At 44.8% G+C, this 19,351-nt stretch overlaps 1 protein-coding gene across 5 annotated transcripts in view; it reads right to left on the reverse strand.

Moving 5' to 3' along the window:
• LOC111963937 (erbin) overlaps positions 1 to 19,351 on the reverse strand; it is a 90,024-nt gene that overhangs the window by 5,870 nt on the left and 64,803 nt on the right. The window contains exons 13-22 of one of the 5 annotated variants that reach the window (XM_023987535.2): positions 17,695 to 17,764; positions 14,871 to 14,970; positions 11,938 to 12,059; positions 10,777 to 10,950; positions 10,091 to 10,264; positions 9,852 to 9,969; positions 9,377 to 9,560; positions 7,289 to 8,825; positions 4,098 to 4,250; positions 1,784 to 1,840 (exon numbers count right to left, since the gene is read on the reverse strand). In XM_023987535.2, the coding sequence (XP_023843303.1) occupies positions 1,784 to 1,840; positions 4,098 to 4,250; positions 7,289 to 8,825; positions 9,377 to 9,560; positions 9,852 to 9,969; positions 10,091 to 10,264; positions 10,777 to 10,950; positions 11,938 to 12,059; positions 14,871 to 14,970; positions 17,695 to 17,764 (2,689 nt within the window). Of the gene's footprint in view, positions 1 to 1,783; positions 1,841 to 4,097; positions 4,251 to 7,288; positions 8,826 to 9,376; positions 9,561 to 9,851; positions 9,985 to 10,090; positions 10,265 to 10,776; positions 10,951 to 11,937; positions 12,060 to 14,870; positions 14,971 to 17,694; positions 17,765 to 19,351 lie in introns of all 5 variants that reach the window. The other 4 variants (XM_023987534.2, XM_023987533.2, XM_070443563.1 and 1 more) reach the window with 4 other exon arrangements.

The raw sequence follows: 19,351 nt of genomic DNA on the forward strand, positions 1-19,351 counted from the left end.
GGTTCCACTGATGTAGGTGGGCCGGCAGGGGTTAGGCTTTCTTCACTGTGACTTAGGGCAAATCTGAAATGACATCCTATTCCCTATATACCATGTAATAGGCTAGGGCTCTTGTCTACAGAAGTACACTATATGTGCAATAGGTTCTTTACGGAGCGACTGAGGAGTCATTATCAATGCCGGGTCTGAAGGACCACGACAGAGTCCCACTTCATCTTGGTAAACGTCGAGGTAGAATCTGAAAATGTCGACAAGTTTCCCACATTTGGTCAGAACTTGGAACATATTCAAATAAAAACAGTTCATTCCATATATAACCCCAGTTCAAAAACATTTGTCCTTAGTATTCCTATTCGACAGTGAGATCCATTTTCTCTCCGGATCTACATCCAGGCAGATAGACAGTAAGTCGAAGAACATTGACTAAATTGAACTCAAACTAAAAAATACATTGCGTTAGTGCGTTCGAAGGAGACATTTATATGAAAGGCCTCATCTAACGTCTGATAAGGACTTGCAGTCCGTATAATAAAATGGCTCTCTACGAGTCACGCTGTGGTTCTCCGTACGACATCTCTTGGAACAGACCATTTCAAATTCTACCAGACAGCCGACTGACCTCATTCTGCGGCTCTGTCTGAGCCGGTTACTGAAAAGAGACAGTTGCGGTACCACCGGAGAACCTGCAGGTGGCAGGAGGAACTCCCCAAAATGTCTAAATTTCTCTCAAATTCAATTCTCTCAGTGTAAATGGAATCGCAAAACATGGGCCTGTTCTAATTATTTCACAGGTCATGGAAAGGGAGAGATTTCTGGGTATCAAATATTTCAAATGAGCCTCTTCACATTCAGTCCTCAACTGAGAAGTTCATATAGAAACACTGTATACTGTACATACGATAGAACTCTATTAATAGTCTCACATATTACTCTTTTAAATCGCAATCCCTCGACTTGTCCACGGACACCGTACCATACTGTATCTAGCCTAGTGATGAAGGTCAAGAGCCCACTGGGGACTGGACTGAGGAGCTTTACTACGCCGAGCCTCCGCCACCCGTATTCCATCCAGCATAGCTATTAATAATACCAGTATAACAGAAGCAGCGCTCCTCCAAACCTCACTGCGAGGCACCGGGGACCCTGGTGGAGGCAAGAGGGGCCACCGTGAGAATAGATGGGCCTGAACAATAATCTCTTTCAAGGCAGATCTTGTTAATTAGAACTCATTAATCACTGGTGGGGAGAAGGATGGTGCTTCTAGGTACTGCTACTGGGTCAATATCTTAATTCTCAGCTAGCTAGCTCTACTCAGGGTATCGGGCTGGGCAACGTTCTACTTATAGCGGTACAGAAAAAGCTATGGGTCAGTGAATGCATGTGCCGAGATGGGACAGTCAGGCACTTCTAGTTATGGTGGGGTTGTATGATCGATTTGTAGAATTATTGCCCTCGTTTTGTTAAACTACTCTAAACTGTACGGGCCTATGACTATTCCATGGGCTTTGTGGTCTGCATTTCTAATATATAGTAGGAAAACAAACCAATTTGAGCGGACCATCTTTTAGAAATGTGAAAATGATCAAATCAAACTATTTGCCACATGCGCCGAATACAACAGTTGTAAACTTCACCGTGAAACGCTTACTTACAAGCCCTTAACCAACAGCGCAGTTCAAGAAGAAAATATTCACCAAGCAGGCTAAAATAAAAAGTAACACAATAGGAAGATGGTTGATTGGTTTAGGGGTATCCTCTACATATAGCTCTAGTGTGCACTTACTTTTCGGAGGGTGTCCATGGTGTTGCCCTGCTGCCCTTGAGGTCCAAACACGTCATCCTGAAGAGGGAACGAAGTCAGATGATTGTTAACAAAGCCCATGTCCTGACCGCTGTCTGTCTGTGACAAACACACCTCTCCTATTTTAGGCAAGTCCCTGAAACCGTGTACTATTGGGTAATGTTGAGGTAATTCTTCATGTCTAAGCTGAATTAGTTGACCATGTTCTGATCGAGGCTAATGTTTGTCGCATGTTCGGTTAACAAAAATGATATATGTTGTGTTGACCATTCATTTTGACATTTCTCCAGGTAATTCCAACACCCATGAAAAGTACATCTATAGATAACGTTCTTAACAATGAGGATGATTATTCCCTACGTAGGGCACTAGAGCCGAAAGTAGTGTCCTTTAGAGAATAAACAGAGGAAAGGAAACAACGATTCATTAAATCATAAGACTACACGTTGAGTGGAAATCAGTAGGCAGCCATTTGACACCACGACTCAACCTAACACCACAACTACTTGCTCTTCCAACTACACCCCCCGTACTTACCTCGGACAAGCACAGTGCTCATCTCCACAGAGAAGTGAAAGGGTTATGAGGTGATTCTGAAGTGATCAACAGTGGGAGTGAAGAGGAGGAATTAAAGCAAGCTGATGATGATTGATGAGTCAACGTGTCGTTAAAAGGGGAGAATGAATTTGATTGAGAAGGGAGGCACGCTACCTGATTGGAGTGCGTGGGTGGGTCGGTGGACAAAGCACTGGGATAAGTGAATTATAGGTTGGGAGGGAAACCTTGTTTAAAAAGGGGCATTTTGTACCATGCAACATGCTAATATTATTAAACTAGTGCTCATGATACCAGGTGCTATTTATTTAGAACGTTTCGACCCTTAGGTCTTCATCAGGCATCCATATCCCAGGTGTGGGTGGAAGGTCCTGTATATAGGGGCAGTACAGTGACATCATGCCAATGATCGTTTTGAAGGACTAACACAGTTGGAAAGCCTAAAACCAAAAGAAAAAGCAGAACATGTCCCCCGTTGGGGAAGGCCTTTAAGGACATTATCAGGAAGCACTGGTACAGTATTGATACTGACCTACAATTGAAACCCATTTTTAAATATCCCCCACGTATGGTTTTTAAAAGATCTCCAAACGTGAGAGATATTGTGGATAAATCTGAGTGCCCACCAGAGAAAGGGGCAAGGTTCCGGAGGGTAATTACAAATGTGGCCAATGTGCTCAATGCAGCTTTAGTACAAGTGAGTTTGCCTACAACTCCAGCACCTGCGAAAAGTACCTGGATGTGCGTATGTTCTTCAGCTCTTTTACTACTATTAATCTACACATCCAACTGTACTATTCAACATGATGTTATTTCACATCAACATGATGGTATTTCACATGAGACTTGTAGCATATACAACTAATCAAAGGCCTCCGACGGAATGATGTCACTGGATAAATGAAATTCCTCGACGCCAAGCCAGTGAAACACCTGTTCAGTATCTCACTGTCAATTGCATCCTACCATATGGCCTATAATGACACAAAGCTACTGCCTGACAGAAAATAGGTTTTTAGAGAGAATACCTTTATAAGGATAACAACACTGCTTCACCACTATTCAACCCTACTACTGTTTGGATAAGGTAGGCTACTTGTCTGCTGTAAATTGAGAGACTACAAAAATGTTCAACTAATACAACAGACGCAATGTGTTAGTTTAGCCAGGTCTCAATTGCTCTTTGAAAGATGCCCTTCTACAGTGCTAGGACTTTCCTCTACACGAATCCTTGATAGACAGAGAGATTGTGAGTTTCCCTACAAACAGTTTGTGGTAGAGCGGACTAGTTTATGTGCACAGACAAAGGATGCCCCTTTCAAACAAGTTAGGTTGCGTCACACTACAGCAAGGAGCTATACAGTTCATAGGCCCTGTCCCAATAGTTCTAAAATGCATCCTTCCTTGAATCCTTCTGTGAAGTCATCCCAGATCTGAGGGTTGAAGCGATGGAAGCAAACAAGGTGGAGAAAACCTGTTTCCATCCAGCACAGATCAATGACAACATCAAGGACTGAACATCACAAAAAAGGCCACGCAACAAAATTATCAATCTTAACTGAGGAAGGCATTGTATTCTGAATGGAATGACAAGGAAGCCAAGGATGCCTTTGAAAAGTATTGGAAAGGGGCCCCAAGCTGAAAAGCAGTATGAGGTAGGAATAAGATCTGCCTGGATAGGAGGCAGCTAGGAGCTAGGAGGCTGAACTGTAGTCTAGCTCCAGTCCAGTCCAGTACTCACACAGTGGCCCTGGGCTCCATAAGGCCGTCCGTCTGCGGCAGCACTAAAGACCAGAGAGCCATGGCTGCCTGAGTGCACCACGTCCCGAGAGCTGCCGTAGTGGGAGCAGCTCAGCGGGGCGTAATTGGAATTATAGGACCGAGACAAGGCGTTCTGAACAGAGGAGGGCAACACACCACATTACATATACAGTAGGGTTTCCGTTAGCCGGTTATAGCCGGATTTCGTCCAAAATATATTTTTCAAACCGATAAATAAAATTGACCCGGCCAATTGTCCGGGAGAAGAAGAATAAATCCTATTGCAAAATAATGGCTTTTTAGCCTGTTCATTGATAGAAATACATTTGACTGGTCATTTTTTATAAATCTATAGGGCAATTCGCATAATTTTGTGGAATTAAGTTGGTTCGTGTATACAGTATATTCATTATGCATCTTATTTATCACATGCTTACAGCATACAGATACAGAGGCCTTGAGTGGAAAACCTGTCAGACAGCACAAGAGCTCCTGCAGCATCTTCTGGTGCTTTCAAGACAACTGGCAACTCTGAAGAATACGAGGTCAAATCATGAATCAAATCAAATCAAGTTTATTTTATATAGCCCTTCGTACATCAGCTAATATCTCGAAGTGCTGTACAGACACCCAGCCTAAAACCCCAAACAGCAAGCAATGCAGGTGTAGAAGCACGGTGGCTAGGAGTAGAGTCAGCGATCTTTAGGTCATGAAGTCGGAGCTCTAGAAAGAGGCCCGAGTTTCCGAGTTGGAATTGTAAGTCGTACGACAGTTCAAAAAATATTTTTCACAGTTGAAGCTCGTTTTCCCCCCCTCCGTTCCCAGTTGCCTTGAATGCACTGAAGTCGTAGATTTCCGAGTTCCTAGATGTTTTGAGCGGGGCATTAAACGACAATGGAAGTCACACACCCCTTTGCAATGAGCTGGAGGAAGTATGCATTTTGAAAACATATACTTAATTGTTTGAAATCTAAATGTTTTAATGCATATTATGAGGCCTAATAAAATACTTTGCTTCAAAGTAGCCTATTAGATCTCCTCTCTTTCTACATTTCGAATGGATATTTTCATCTCTGTCACATGAAAGTGCTCACATGTGCAGTGCCCTTTTGACAACGGTGTTTTCCAGCCAATTGCATTATAGAACAAACATTTGCGCGTAGCCTTCTGCGCATTGCTGCGCTTATAATGTGACGAAATAATAGTTGCTCAACATTTTAAGCTTTCTGATATGTTGAATCAGACTCATTGCTTTAACGTTTAAAAACAAATGTAGCCTAGGCCTACTGGTTGTATCAATTTGGGATCTATCGTCCCACAACTGTTCCAGAGTGTATGGAAAAGGCCATTTCTTTCTCAACAAGCTGATCAATAGAATAGATAGCATAAACTTTTCTACTATAGTAAATTGACATAGGCCGGTCATTTTGCTGTTCTTTTTGGCTGAGGAAAAGTACACGTGGACAGTTATTCTAACTTGTTCAAAGTGTACATCAGAATTCGGTAAGAAGGACCGCAACGTCATTGCATCCTCGACTTGCGTGTCCTGTTAATACGAATGACCATAATCTAAATGTGATTTCTGTCATTCTGAGCACCGTGGGTGGACGCCCTAATCAGGTTACGCACCCAATCCATATGGGTCCGGTAAATTTCACCTAAAGTCCGGTAAATTAAAATGTTGTCGATCAAAATGTCCGGGCGCCACATTTTCCTAACGGAAACCCTGACATACAGCCAACACACACACATACAGGCAACACACACAGATACAATTGAGTGGGCATGCATTTCACTAAGTGGTTATGAATGATAAAACAATGGAAATAATATTGTTACTGTTAACATTCCACATGCCCTAACAGCAGGCAAGCATGCAGTGAATCACACTATTTCATACATTGAGTTAGTAGCAGCTTGTTTGCTTGTTACTCCAAACACACTGTTGCAACATAGACATGCTTAAGAAACAATACATGTTATACGTAGACCCGGAATAAGCCCAGACAAGTGCAAACTGTTTACATTTCAAAATGGAGCTTTCCAGTACAAAGCCGTTCCATTTATCAGGAGTCGACTGCCATTGACTACATGTTACAGTCAAACTCAGACCACAGAATCTGTTAACGTGGTTGTGCTCTTTAAGGAGATTTCAGCGCGTAGCAAGTTGATGCTCTACAATTTAATTAGGAAGGAAATTGAATAAAATTAGACAAATCTTTGCTTGTGAACAAGTGATTAAATGGCATCTCCCACTCATCATTTTCTCCTCTGTCTGTTCTGCTGGGCCTCTACTAATTAAGGATCAAGTGAGTAATCTCTCCTTTTCAAATCCAGGCCATTCATTCCACATTCTAAATCATATCACTGATTAAACCATGCGTCTGAGATAACATCAGGGCGGTGTTCTAAAAGGTGCCCACTGTGGTGATGAAGTGGACAGGGAGAATGCAGACTGTAGCCCCCCTCAACCTGTGGTACCTAGGGACCATAGAGGAGCCACATCTTCATTACTTGTCCCATTCCTTTGCATAATTATGAACTGACGTCAAGGAATGGGACAAGTAACGAAGATAAGATAGTGAAACAAACACCACTATAATGTGGGTCATGAGGTTTCTGAATGGACGGTGTGAGGTCATCTCGGCAATGACGTGATCAAATGGAACGGACCTAATAACAACCTGGGCTGCTGACATAACGGTGTGATGATCTTAACACGTTCCCAATCAAAAACACAGGTGACTATTAGAGCTGGGACGATAAACCAAAAACTTTAAAATCGGCACCACCCAAACCGACATTTATCGAGGACGTTTTACTGCTTTCGACAATAACAATAAGTAGCCTTTACTAGAAATGAAATGTCTGCTAATATGGGCTATTGCTTACAGAACAATTGATAACTACAACATTCAAAGTAGTAGTAGTTTTAAAGGTAATATAGACAACTGGTGTACTTAATGGTATTCACTTTTTATCGTTGCGATAATTCAGTCAATTTAGAGAGATGGATTTTTGTCCATATCACCCATGTTTGACCTCTTATCGTGGCTGTGCCTTTATATCATTCTGGATTTCTCTTAGTGGCAATTAAGACTATTATTAAACATACTGAATGAAAAGTACAATCAAATGGATTGCTCATTAAATATTCATCAAATACTCTACCTTTTCTATCTTCTTGGCCTCGATGTGGCGCATCACCTGATCTCTCCAGTCCACCGGTACCCTTCCTCCTGCTCCCGGTCCTCCCGGCCCATCCAGCAACGAGTGCTCAGACTTCACCCTGGCGTTGGGCCTCTTGCTGGGGCTGACGTGCTGGTAGTTGAAATCGCTGACTGACATGGTCCTCTCGGGCAGCTCGTAGGGCTGTGGCCTGGAGCTCTGGGGCCTTGGGGTGCTGGGCCCGTCAATGCTGTAGGTACGGGCCGACAGAGGCCTCTGCATGGCCTGAGCCATGGCCAGCGGCCCCCGGCCCAGGGTGTGGATGTCCCTGTACGTCATGTACTCTCCCTCGGGCACCTGCATGCGCCGGGGGTCCCCCATGGAGGAACTGCTGCTGCTCTGCCTCTGAAGGGTGCCGCTCCGTGGCTGACTTCCGAGGGGCAGGTGTCTCTCCTTAGCCCACATGTCACTGGGCGTGGGCCCCGTGGGCGGGCCTCTCTGTTGGGCCTGGAGGAGGTAGGGAGGAGCCTGGTTGCGGTTGGAGTAGTTGGTGTTGGCCAGAGAATGCTGGGGCGGAGGAAGGAAGCCCTGGTTGGGGGGGACGGGGGTCCTCTGGGTCCACAGGCCATCTTTGGGCATGGTGCTGCTGGAGTACTGGACGTTGTACTGGGGCGGCGGGCCCATGGCCATGCCAGAGGGGACGGGGTAGCGGCCGGTGCTGACGGGGGGCTTGGAGGAGCTGGAGAGCAGGTCGGAGGAGGAAGCTGAGGAACCGGAGTAGACCTGGAAGGGCTGGTCGTTGAGCAGGGAGGCTGACTTGCTGCGGACGATGCTCTGGCCCTGGGCCCCCGGGCCGGCTCCGGCCATCCTGCCCACTACGCCACCCTCATAGGAGCCCCCCTCAGCGTCCAAGGAGTACAGCTTCATCCCCCCCGCCTCAATGTTGGTGATGCTCTGAGCCTTCGCCACCACAGGAGGGGAGCATCGTTTCTCCGGGGACAGCTCCTCGGTGCTGCGAGACAGAGACATGTTGCTGCTGGCCGTCACGCCCGCAGAAGCCGTCCGCACCACCGACGTGGCAGAGTCCACCCTCATAGGCGACACAGCCAGTCCCTCGCTGGAGTGGCTATTGAAGTGGTCGCCCAGCTGGTTGCCGTTCTTCAAGTGGTCCGTGACGGGCGCCGTAGAATTGTCATTGTTATACGGGGGAGGCAAGTGGTTAAAGTCCTCCTTGGCGCTCGAGCCGTTCGGGCGGTCGTCCGGTTGGACCACCATGTTGTCCGGCTGAGGTGGCAGCTTGGCCAAATTCATGTTGATCTGGTCCCACTTGGTGTAGGCGTCACCCATGCCGTTGTTGTTGCCCTTCTCGATGAAGGCCAGCCTCTCCATGGACAGGTCGTAGTCACCCACCATCTTCTCGGGCTTGGACTCGTAGCCCTGCTGGGTCTTCAGGAGGGCCTGCAGGGACGTGACCGAGCCATTGCCATTCTGGAGGAGAGGGGTGCTCTCCTTCCGCTGGTTCATGTTTACATCCTCTTGCCTGGAACAGGAAGCGCAACATATTGGTTTGTTGTTGTTGACGAGTATTGTGCCATACAGAGTATAAGGGGCGGGCAGGTAGCCTAATGGTTAGAGTGTTGGACTAGTAACCGAAAGGTTGCAAGATCGAATCCCCGAGCTGACAAGGTAAAAATCTGTCGTTCTGACCCTGACCCTGATAACCCACTGTTCCTAGGCCGTCATTGAAAACATGAATTTGTTCTTAACTGACTTGCCTTGTTCAATAAAGGTAAAAAAAATAAAAAAATAAATACAAATAAATAAGTAAACAAACCGACTACCACGCAGCTTAGCAGGAACCCCGGCCTACTTCCCAACGACTAGGAAATCCCACCGGCTTATTTACATCGAGTATGAGCACACACTAAGGTATTTTCTGAGTTGAGCCAACATTTCAATGCAAGGGGGAAAATACTTATCTTTCACTAGGACTTTTATAGCTTCTATTTTCAAAGAAATCACATCCCTAATAGCAAGGAAATCACACCCTCCATCCTCAAGAAACCTAGAGAGGAACCATACTGCACCCACCTGCTTTTGGGTAGGAAGGGCATCTTGGCCTCTCTCTCAGGGGTGCACAGGGAGTTGTCCTGGCTGCTGTCCGTGGTCAGAGACACAGAGTCCGACATGCGCGACGGGGACGAACAGTTGCTGTTGTTCTGATTGCTGTTGGCCACCGTCTCGTCCAGCAACGAGTCAGCGTCTTTACCGTCATCTGTCAGACGAAGAGAGAACTCGGTCAGCGTGTACACATTGTTCTGACGGGGTTTAGGACGATTTCGGGGGGGTGTACTACCAAGCTGTGTACCCTGAGGACAGAATACTAATGATGTAACGAACGTGTCAATACTACATAGAACTACTTAACTCAAATTAGGATTTGTCCATAAGTAACAACTTTGTTACATATGGACAAACCCTAACTTGAGTTAAGTACCAGCGTTCTAGCCATGTACTACTTCTAGTGGTGGTGAATCCTGCAAGGAGCCGCTGGTCTGGGTGGTACCTTTTCTGTTCTTACTTAGGGCCACCACTTTGGGCTGGTTGATGGTGATCTCGATCAGAGGAGGCCTCATCTCCGCTATCTTCATCTCCTCCTCCTCAGACGAAAGCTCCTCGGAGTCCTGCAGAGAAAAAGACTTGACACAGACACATTTAATATTTTTTTTAAATCACAAAATAAATGTGCAAGGGTCAAAATGTGTATGGCCAACGAGGTGTGTAGCATGTTCCGTAGTAGCGTACCTCCAGGGTGTCCTCATGGTTCATGGTCCTGGTGTTGTCGGAGGTTCGGAGAGAGGTCTTTTGGGAGTTGTAGGATTCAGAGGTCTCCAGGGGTGCCGTGGAGTCCTGGACACAGACAGGCGCTTTGGGCTCCATCTCCACTGGCTTGCCGTTGGCACAGGGAGCCTCAATCACCTGGTTAAAACCCCGAACCAACAGAAGGTTATATAAAGGAGACGTGTTTCTATCACAAAAGAGTCATTATTAGGTTATGTTATTTGTTACCCATTTAACACAACCGCTAATTCCTGTTGATCTCAGGTTTATTACGGCTGATTGTGATTTCCAATATATTATGTTTAACATATCAAATTAAATGAAAATATTTGCAAATACTTGTGGACATGTGGAGCAGTCTTTATTTTCTCTCATGCAATCATCCAATACAATAGCCCAGGGTTCCCCAACTGTAGGCCCGCGGGTGATTTTATTTCCCCCCCCCCAAGTTTTCTGAGCAAAAAAATGTATTTAAAAAAAATCGGCCCGCAGCTGAATCTAGTTGATCCCTGCAATACACTGTATACAAGTTGTTTGTTGTATTTACGGAAAGTAGAAGAGTAGAAACTAGACTAGACAGTGTGTGTGTACACGTGCAGTTTGCACGTCTGCCAGTGTTTCCAGACAACAGGGCTCAGATGGAGGCCAACCTTAACTCCCACGTCCTGTACTCCCACATGGTTACGCTCGCTAGGTCTGGCATCCTTCCCTGACTCGTCGCCTGACTCGTCCTCCTTCAGCCTGTGGGCGACTGACTGGGCCGTCTTCACCATGTTCTTCAGCTCGTCTGGGTACGGTGTCGGGTAGCGCTTCAGGTTGCCCTCCTGGAAACACACACACACACACACACACACACACACACACACACACACAGTGGAGAGAGAGCGCGACACGCACATTAAAACTAGTGATCACAGAAGGTCCCTCAACTAGGGGGTAGGAGTTCGGTAGGGAGGGGGAGTTGGGTTTGCCTGCCAAGCGGAGGTGACGCCACCGCTCCTCAGTCAGACTGACCGTTTGAGAGGCGGTGTGCCTCTTCCCAGCAGGCCCGCCTTCTCAGTCTGCTGGAGAGACACTGCAGCCAGGCGGCCATATTGTGCCGGTGGGAGACGGTGTGAGACGGCACAATTGGTGGGAAGGAAATTATTCAGAACCACCGCACCATGAGCTTCCATTTCACAACGAGACGGTAGACACCAAACAACTAAATGGAAATTCTGTAGAACTTGGGTGCAGGCACACACATCTCTCTTGAATACGAGGGACAAAGGGAAAGGCCAATCTTTTATGGGTTGTAGCTTGAAGCACAAGATGACTAACAGATCTAGGCTGCGTGCCAAATAGCACTCTATTACCCTATGCAGTGCACTACTTTTGACCAGAGCCCTATGGATTCTGGTCAAATACAGTGCACTATATAGGGAGCCATTTGGTACACGGCCTAGATTTTCCATTATAACAAGAGGAGATTGAAAAAAAACTTGCTTTTGTGCCAGAAAGCCCATTTGTAACCCTTGCTCCAGTGTTTTAACAACCTTAACAACTTAGTAATGAGAACTGTGTAATGTGCAAAAGCAATGAGAGTAGAGAGCAGCGTTATTTGACCCTTGTTCTCGACGGGGCCAAATGGACATCGTTTTGTCATCTACTTCCATTAGCTTGCATTTGCATAGTGTCACCCTCAGTTTGTCAGCTACAATCTATAGCACAGCAAGTTAAGAGAGTTTGTTTTTCTTGGCTGTGTGCGTACATAAGGGTGTGTGCTTGTGTGTGTGTTCGTTTGTGTCTATGCATGTGTCTGGGGTACTGACCCGTGGAGGCGTCTCCCTCTCATCCTTGTCCTCGTCACACTCGAAGGCCACCTGGGCCCGCTGCTTCCTCTGCTCCTCCCACAGGGAGGGGTTAAAGCTCTCACTGTCAGAGCTGGGGATGTCTGGGGAGGAGAAAGACAACCAAATGTCAACCTTTATGCAGAATTCCAATGACATTTGTTAAACATACACCTAGAGATAAAATAATTGAATAAAATATGAAACCTTAGCAGTTATGTACCACTAATTAAAACATCGTCCCCTGCCTAGAGTAGGTTTTTCAGTTTCCCCCCCGAAACCATACGGTATGGGGCCTTAAATGTATGTTTGCGGTATCAATATCACTTGATATCCACAAAAATGTGTGTGTGAGGTAAATTCATAGTGTTGAAAAAAACTGGTGGGAATTCTGTTTGTTTTTGACAGCTTAGCCCAGTCATGTTTCCGGACCAGTTTTCTCTAAGCCTGGGCTGCGCTCGACGCAAAGATTCCACTTCAGAGTAGTACAAAAGTAGTGTTGCTAGGAAACAGGTTAAGACGTTTTAGTCTCTCTCCCTCCAGAATCTATTTAGTTTCAATTTTGGAGATTTACCTCTGTATAGGCAAACAATAGGAGCTAGTGCGTACAGCTCAGTTCATCACCGGGGCCAAGCTTCCTGCCATCCAGGACCCGATGATTTGCCCCCCTTCTACACGGCTGCTACTCTGTTATTATCTATGCATAGTCACTTTACTAACTCTACCTACATGTTTTACATGTATATATTACCTCAATTACTTCGACACCAGTACCCCCTGTACATAGCCTCGCTATTGTTATTTACTGCTGCTCTTTAATTATTTGTTATTCTTATCTCTTCCTTTTTTTCATTTTGGTATTTTCTTAAAACTGCATTGTTGGTTAAGGGCATGTAAGTAAGCATTTCACTGTAAGGTCTATCTATACCTGTTGTATACAATATTTCCTTCAGTGGTAGGTTTTTAAATCCAAAAGTAACATCACTCCTGTGGCATATTTTCAGTATTTTCACGAGATTTAATTCTCCCTCCAACTTCACCAGACAGCCGCTGTGTCAGACTTCATGGTAATTTGATCCGACTGCTATTCGTGGTGCAAAAAATTATGAAATTGCCGCTATTGCGCTTGAAAAGGGCTCGGATTTCTTATGCGGCTTCCACAACACTTTTGACGACCCCTGGTCGTTCCAATTAAGCGGCTGAGTAGATCTTGCGGATGCCACAAAAGCAAATTGTAATGCAAAAGCAGTGCACAAATAACGGATTCACTATTTCCCCTCCAAGAGCTAGCACCTGTGCCTCTCCTGATCACTGATTCTGCTTGTTCATTATTTTAAAAAAGTCATAGGTGAGAAAGAGTCACTACCAGATGTGGATTTAAATAGTTTTTCCTTCTCTTTGCACTTGATCTAGCTTGCATGGCGCAAGGAAACAAATGGAGCTATCCCAAAAGTGCAAGCCTTGTCCACCCAGCCCCGTTGAAATGTCAAGCTAAATCAGCTAAAGAAAAGAAAATATCTAACCTGTAGTATCCTCGAACCGACAGGAGGTCAGAGAGAGCAGGCTGGCTAACTGATGTAACAGTACACCTAGCGCCCAAGGTAACAGGTGCAGAGAGGGAGGGGTAACGGATAGTGTTTCTACACGGTCCTCCTCCTCAGAGTAGGCCGTGACTGACATCGATGGTGGCCCAGTTCTATTCGATTGATGAAAGTATTCGGAGGGGAAACATGGCATTCGTGTATCTAAACACATACTATATGTGATTATCTCGAGGAGAGATGCATTGTCAAGATGTTTGAACAGGACTGAGCCTACGGCAGATCTTTTTAGTATTAGTCTAAGTCAGCAACACGCTGCTCTTGAGCCGCATGCGCATCAACCACCTTGCAACTCCCTGGCTATTTATAGATGTAATATATACATATATATACAGTACCAGTCAAACGTTTGGACACTACTCATTCAATGGGTTCTCTTTATTTGTTACTATTTTATACATTGCAGAATAATAGTGAAGATATCAAACTATGAAATAACACATAAAGAATCATGTAGTAACCAAAAAAGTGTTTAACAAATCAAAATATATTTGATATTCTTCAAAGTAGCCACCCTTTGCCTTGATGACAGCTTTGCACACTCTTGGCATTCTCTCAACCAGGTCAGGAACAAAGGGACAATGTATCCAAGACCCCTTGATAAAGTTGCTTGGATTCCAAATCTGAGTTGTTGACCAATAGCGTTACTGTTGAGTTAACTTCCAATCAGATATCAGACCTACAGGATGTTATCACACCAGAACCTACCCAGAGGTGTTAGACAATGGAGGATGGCAAGAGCAACACAGAAGGCTGATTTTCTGAGAAGACAATAACACCTTTTCAATAGAGTGTAAAGAGTCACTTTGGGGGCTGGGCCACCCTACACAGTATAATAAAATATTGATTACAATCAAACCTTCTGTTTGATTATAATAGTTGTGTATCTGGGTTTCATTATTCAATGTCTTGCGGGGCTTGATGTGGGTATTTCAAATAATTACCGAAGACCAATATTTTCTTTGTTGTTAGGTTTTTAAATAAAAAAAATAACATCTCTCCTGCAGCATATTTACAGTATTTTCACGAGATTCAATTCTCCCTGCAACTTCACCAGACAGCCGCTGTGTCAGATTCTGTGGTAATTTGATCCGACTGCTATTCGTGGTGCTGAAAATCAGATATTGCCTCTATTGAGCTTGAAAAGGGCTTGGATTTTTATATGGGGCTCCCTTAATACTTTATTTTTTTMGGGGGGGGGACGACCCCTGGTCTAGGTTGTCTAGTGTAGGATGTATTGTAAAAGAGAACAGAGCCTACTCCACAGATAGTAGGCATAAGTATTAGTCTAAGACTAGGTTGTCTAGTACTCACAGTCCTCTGTCCTGGTCTGCTGGGGGAACATGTAGTTGGTGAGTACCGTCTTGTGGGTCTCTGGATCGTCCTCCTTCTGCAGAGGGATGAGGGGCTTCGACTGTGGGGGGAGAGAGAAAGAGACAATACAAGACAGTGCTATAAGAGTAAATGTTGAACATCCTTATGGCTTATGAAAACTGTCAGGAAAACACAATTCCTTGCCAAGTAATAGTTTGTCAAATAAGCAAGGGAGAGGACAGTCATAGGAATCTTTTATGGATATGTATTCCCTGGGGTTGTCACTAGTTACCACAGCCACAAAGTCAAAACAAATATTTGCATTTTTGGTCTTCATTTAAGGTTAGGTATAACATTTGCAGTGTGGTTAAGGTTAGGTTTCAAATCACAATTTACGAGAAATTGTAGAAATAGGCGGAATTTATGATTTTTGTGGCTGTGGTAACTAGTAACAAACATTCACTGGTGGAAATAATCCATTTCATTTGGTTTCCAAACCTACTAAAGGACAGTAACATTAGGAGATGATCAGAGCTGTATTTCTTTGGAGGAGTCCTGGTGTGACAGGGCTGGGCAATATCACATTTATTTGAATGCATGTTTTTACGTGATATTCCAAATGCCTGTATCGCAAGAATCAAGTAATCTTTTGTTTTTATGAGCCTTTATGTCCGCTAGTTCTCGTGTTGTCTTTTTGGTCTCGTCTCCTTCGCTCCTTCTGTGCCGTTTGCACCTTCCCATTTACACCAGAGATTTGTATCTAATGACGAGACGCTCATGTCTCCGCAGTATGTGAGCGGAGCGTGCCCAATTTGACTGGAGCGTGGAGCGAGATTCCCAAAGGATGGAGTGTCGGCCTTCTCGCCCGCTCCAATTTCGCTCCCTTCACGAGCTCAGGGCATGCCCGGCCCAGCATGCATTTGTAGTCTACTTGTGTGCTGCTATAGCCCCTTGCTTTAGCTACTGTCATGGAGTTCATAAATATTTTCATAACGAAACTAATAAAAAAAACAGGTGCTAAATCAAGGTGACTTGAGGACCAAGAGCAAGAGAGGGAGGCAAGAGAGGGAGTGTGGTGATGTGTCCACAACTAAAGAATCATTGTGGAATCTGAAAGTATCCCAAAAGCATGATGGTGTACTTACTAGATGCACATGCTAAAAGGAAAGGAACAAGGTGGGTAGATAACTAAGTGTGTCATTGCAGCAAAATATTTAAAAAAACGTTTAGTTCAGAATCTTGTTTCTCATGGTCAGAGTCTTTAGGTACCATTTGGCAAACTCCAAGCGGGCTGTCATGTGCCTTTTATTGAGGAGTGGCTTCCATCTGGCCACTCTACCATAAAGGCCTGATTGGTGGAGTGTTGCAGAGATGGGAGAACCTTCCAGAAGGACAACCAACTCTACAGAGAAACTCTGGAGCTCTGTCAGAGTGACCATCGGGTTCTTGGTCACCTCCCTGACCAAGTCCCTTCTCCCCAGATTACTCAGTTTGGCCGTGGTTCCAAACTTCTTCCATTTAAGAATGATGGAGGCCACTGTGTTCTTGGGGACCTTCAATGCTGCAGAAATGTTTTGGTACCCTTCCCCAGATCTGGGCCTCAGCACAATCCTGTCTTGGAGCTCTACGGACAATGCCTTCAACCTCATGGCTTGGTTTTTGCTCTGACATGCACTGTCAACTGTGGGACCTTATATCGACAGGTGTGTGCCTTTCCAAAACATGTCCAATCAATTTAATTTACCACAGGTGGACACCAATCAAGTTGTAGAAACATCAAGGATGATCAAAGGAAACAGGATGCAGCTGAGCTCAATTTAAAGTCTCATAGGAAAGGGTCTGAATACTTATGTAAATAAGTAAAAAAAATATTTTGAATTTTTAACACATTTGCAAGAAATCCTAAAAACCTGTTTTCGCTTTGTCATTATGGGGTATTGTGTGTAGTTTGATGAGGAAAAAAGTAATTTAAACTAGTTTAGAATAAGGCTGTAACGTAACAAAATGTGGAAAAGGGGAAGGGGTCTGAATACTTTCTGAATGCACTGGAAGCCACTCAACCAAGACATGCTTGTTTTGTTTTAGAGAGCGCTTCTCCCTCTCTGGTCAAATCTTCTCAGCACAGCGAACTATCAGCGGCTTTCACTTTTCAGCTTTGGAGAAAGGCCCTCTGTGCCATATGGTGTGTCTGCAGGATTAGTCGCCATGGAAGTGTTTTATTACCTTTAATCTGAGTTTTGGCGGGTTGTACTGTGTCCAATGGGATTAGTCCATGGCTGGCTGTCGGGAGCGGCGGGTTGCACCACTATACTTGGGTCGCTCGTTTTCTTGCCCCAGAAAATGACCACCAATCGCCATGCTTTCCACAATGACCACCATTGTGTGTGAGGTAACAGTGGGTAAAGCCATCAATGCCTCCGTCAGCATTGGCTGATCGTTAGGCCTAAATAATCACAAAATGAAATATGCCATGGCATGGTATCTGGAGTTACTGTAGGGGTTTGACATGGTTTTATTACGCCGTTTGAGAAGTAGAGCGACATGGAAGTGCACTGGCTCCCACACGTTTGAGAACATCTCAGAGACCACGTGTGTGTGTGTGTCTGTGTGTGTCAGACATTCAATTACAGATTACAATTACAATTCTCATGACACTGCAGGGAGGCTTTTGAAACAAGAGGGTCATACAACAAGCACCTTGATGGTCCATTCAAACAATGAACAGAGATTTCCCCACGAGTAAAGAAATAAGCCTATATGGAATACAGTACGAAGCACTGAAAGCCCCATAGTGGAGGTGAAAGCCAAGATGCTGTGTACACACCTGGTTCTCAGACAGCCACATAGCAGTCATCTGGTTGAGCTTGGTGAAGCTGTAGGGAAGATTCCTCAACCTGGAGACAGAGTATTACAGTTAAAGTCACCCTGCACATTACCGACCCGAGAAAGATATGGGACAGATATAAACTGACAACGAAAAGCACTATTTAGAGAATAGGGTGTAATATTACGTATCCATAACAACTTAAACAACACTTAATTTTACAGATACTGCTGTCCGATATTAATAACGGCCCAAATCTTTAAGTGCTATTGTCTAACGTCTACAGGATAACTTTTTAAAGGGCACAGAAAATCAGATAGACTATCCTCTTATGTTTGTTGTGTAGTAAAAATGTTCCAGTAAGATTTTTATTTGTTTCTTCCTGTGAAGCACATTGAGTTGCATTCCATGTCTGAAATATGCTGTATAAATAAAGCTTGATTTGATTACATCTTGAACAGGTAGGAAACAGGTGCTGTGTCAAATATGTCTCCAAGGCCAAAGTGGGAATGAGAAATAAGTGGTCCCGGGGTAATAAACAGGTCTCTTTCTCGCTGTAAAAACTGGAGGATAGGAACTCATTTACAGCAGGTTACAGGGTTACTGCTGAGTCATGGTAAAATCTATTTAGTGCTGCTGGCAGTGAGAGGACTGGAGCGGCTAGTGTGTGTGGCCATGCCTGGAAAAACACCTGGAAATAACCCCTATTCCTTCCTGATGGAGGTTTTGTGAGTGTCTGAAATCAATCCACTCAATCTTCCTGGTCCAAACGTTATCTTCCTGGTTCAAGGCTTTAACTCCTGTATCATTATTCAACAATGATTTACTTCCAGGGTCTCCGGGAGTTTGGGTAAATGTGTGCAAAGTGGGGGAATGCATTCTGATAATTTTTTCTCCATTGTTGACACACACAGCCCGTGTGTGTGTTTTTTCAGCGCCTTATATAATCCACTTTGGTGGCGGACGCAGCAGAGAGATTGCTCTGGTGCCAGCGCTGGTTCCAATAAGCTGGATGGACATGTTTTACAAGGCACCGTGTGGCAACAGTAGAGTGGCTTTGCACAATAAAGGGAGCAGCTGGTAGACCGGTACCCATTTTAACTACTGTGTTAAACTTGTGTGTCGACTGTTCGAGCGCTCCAATGAAACCCTCTGAGAACACCAGAACCAATGGGAAAAGTTAGAGGAGATCAAATTGATTTGAGTGATGTTCACAGCAACACATAAGCGAAAGTTGCAATAATACATTGTGTCGTCAAGTTCCACGGATTAAAGATTGGGTTAACGTGATGCTGTGAAGCTTGGGCTTTTGCCATGGTACCACATATGGATGTTCAACCATTTGTTTTATCCATAACATCTCCATTTCAGCTGCATGTGAACCAGGCTAAGTAAAGTAAATACTGTGAGTGGAAATGTGTGACYCCTCCCTGGGGGGGGGGGGGGGGGGGGTTTAGAGTGTATGCGTAGCCTCTCCTGCAGCGTCTGTGACTCTCCATTCAACCCTGACAAATGTGCTGCCTCCACCCCACTAGTACTACAGATTAATTTTCACTGCAGTCATATTTTCAACAATGCCTATACTCATTTGTAACCCATGTTTAATGTGATTAACGTTCCCCCATCTTAGCTGGGATAAGGAGTGTAGCGGGTTGAG

Source organism: Salvelinus sp. IW2-2015, linkage group LG5 (assembly GCF_002910315.2).
Source record: "Salvelinus sp. IW2-2015 linkage group LG5, ASM291031v2, whole genome shotgun sequence".
NCBI classification, from domain to species: domain Eukaryota; kingdom Metazoa; phylum Chordata; class Actinopteri; order Salmoniformes; family Salmonidae; genus Salvelinus; species Salvelinus sp. IW2-2015.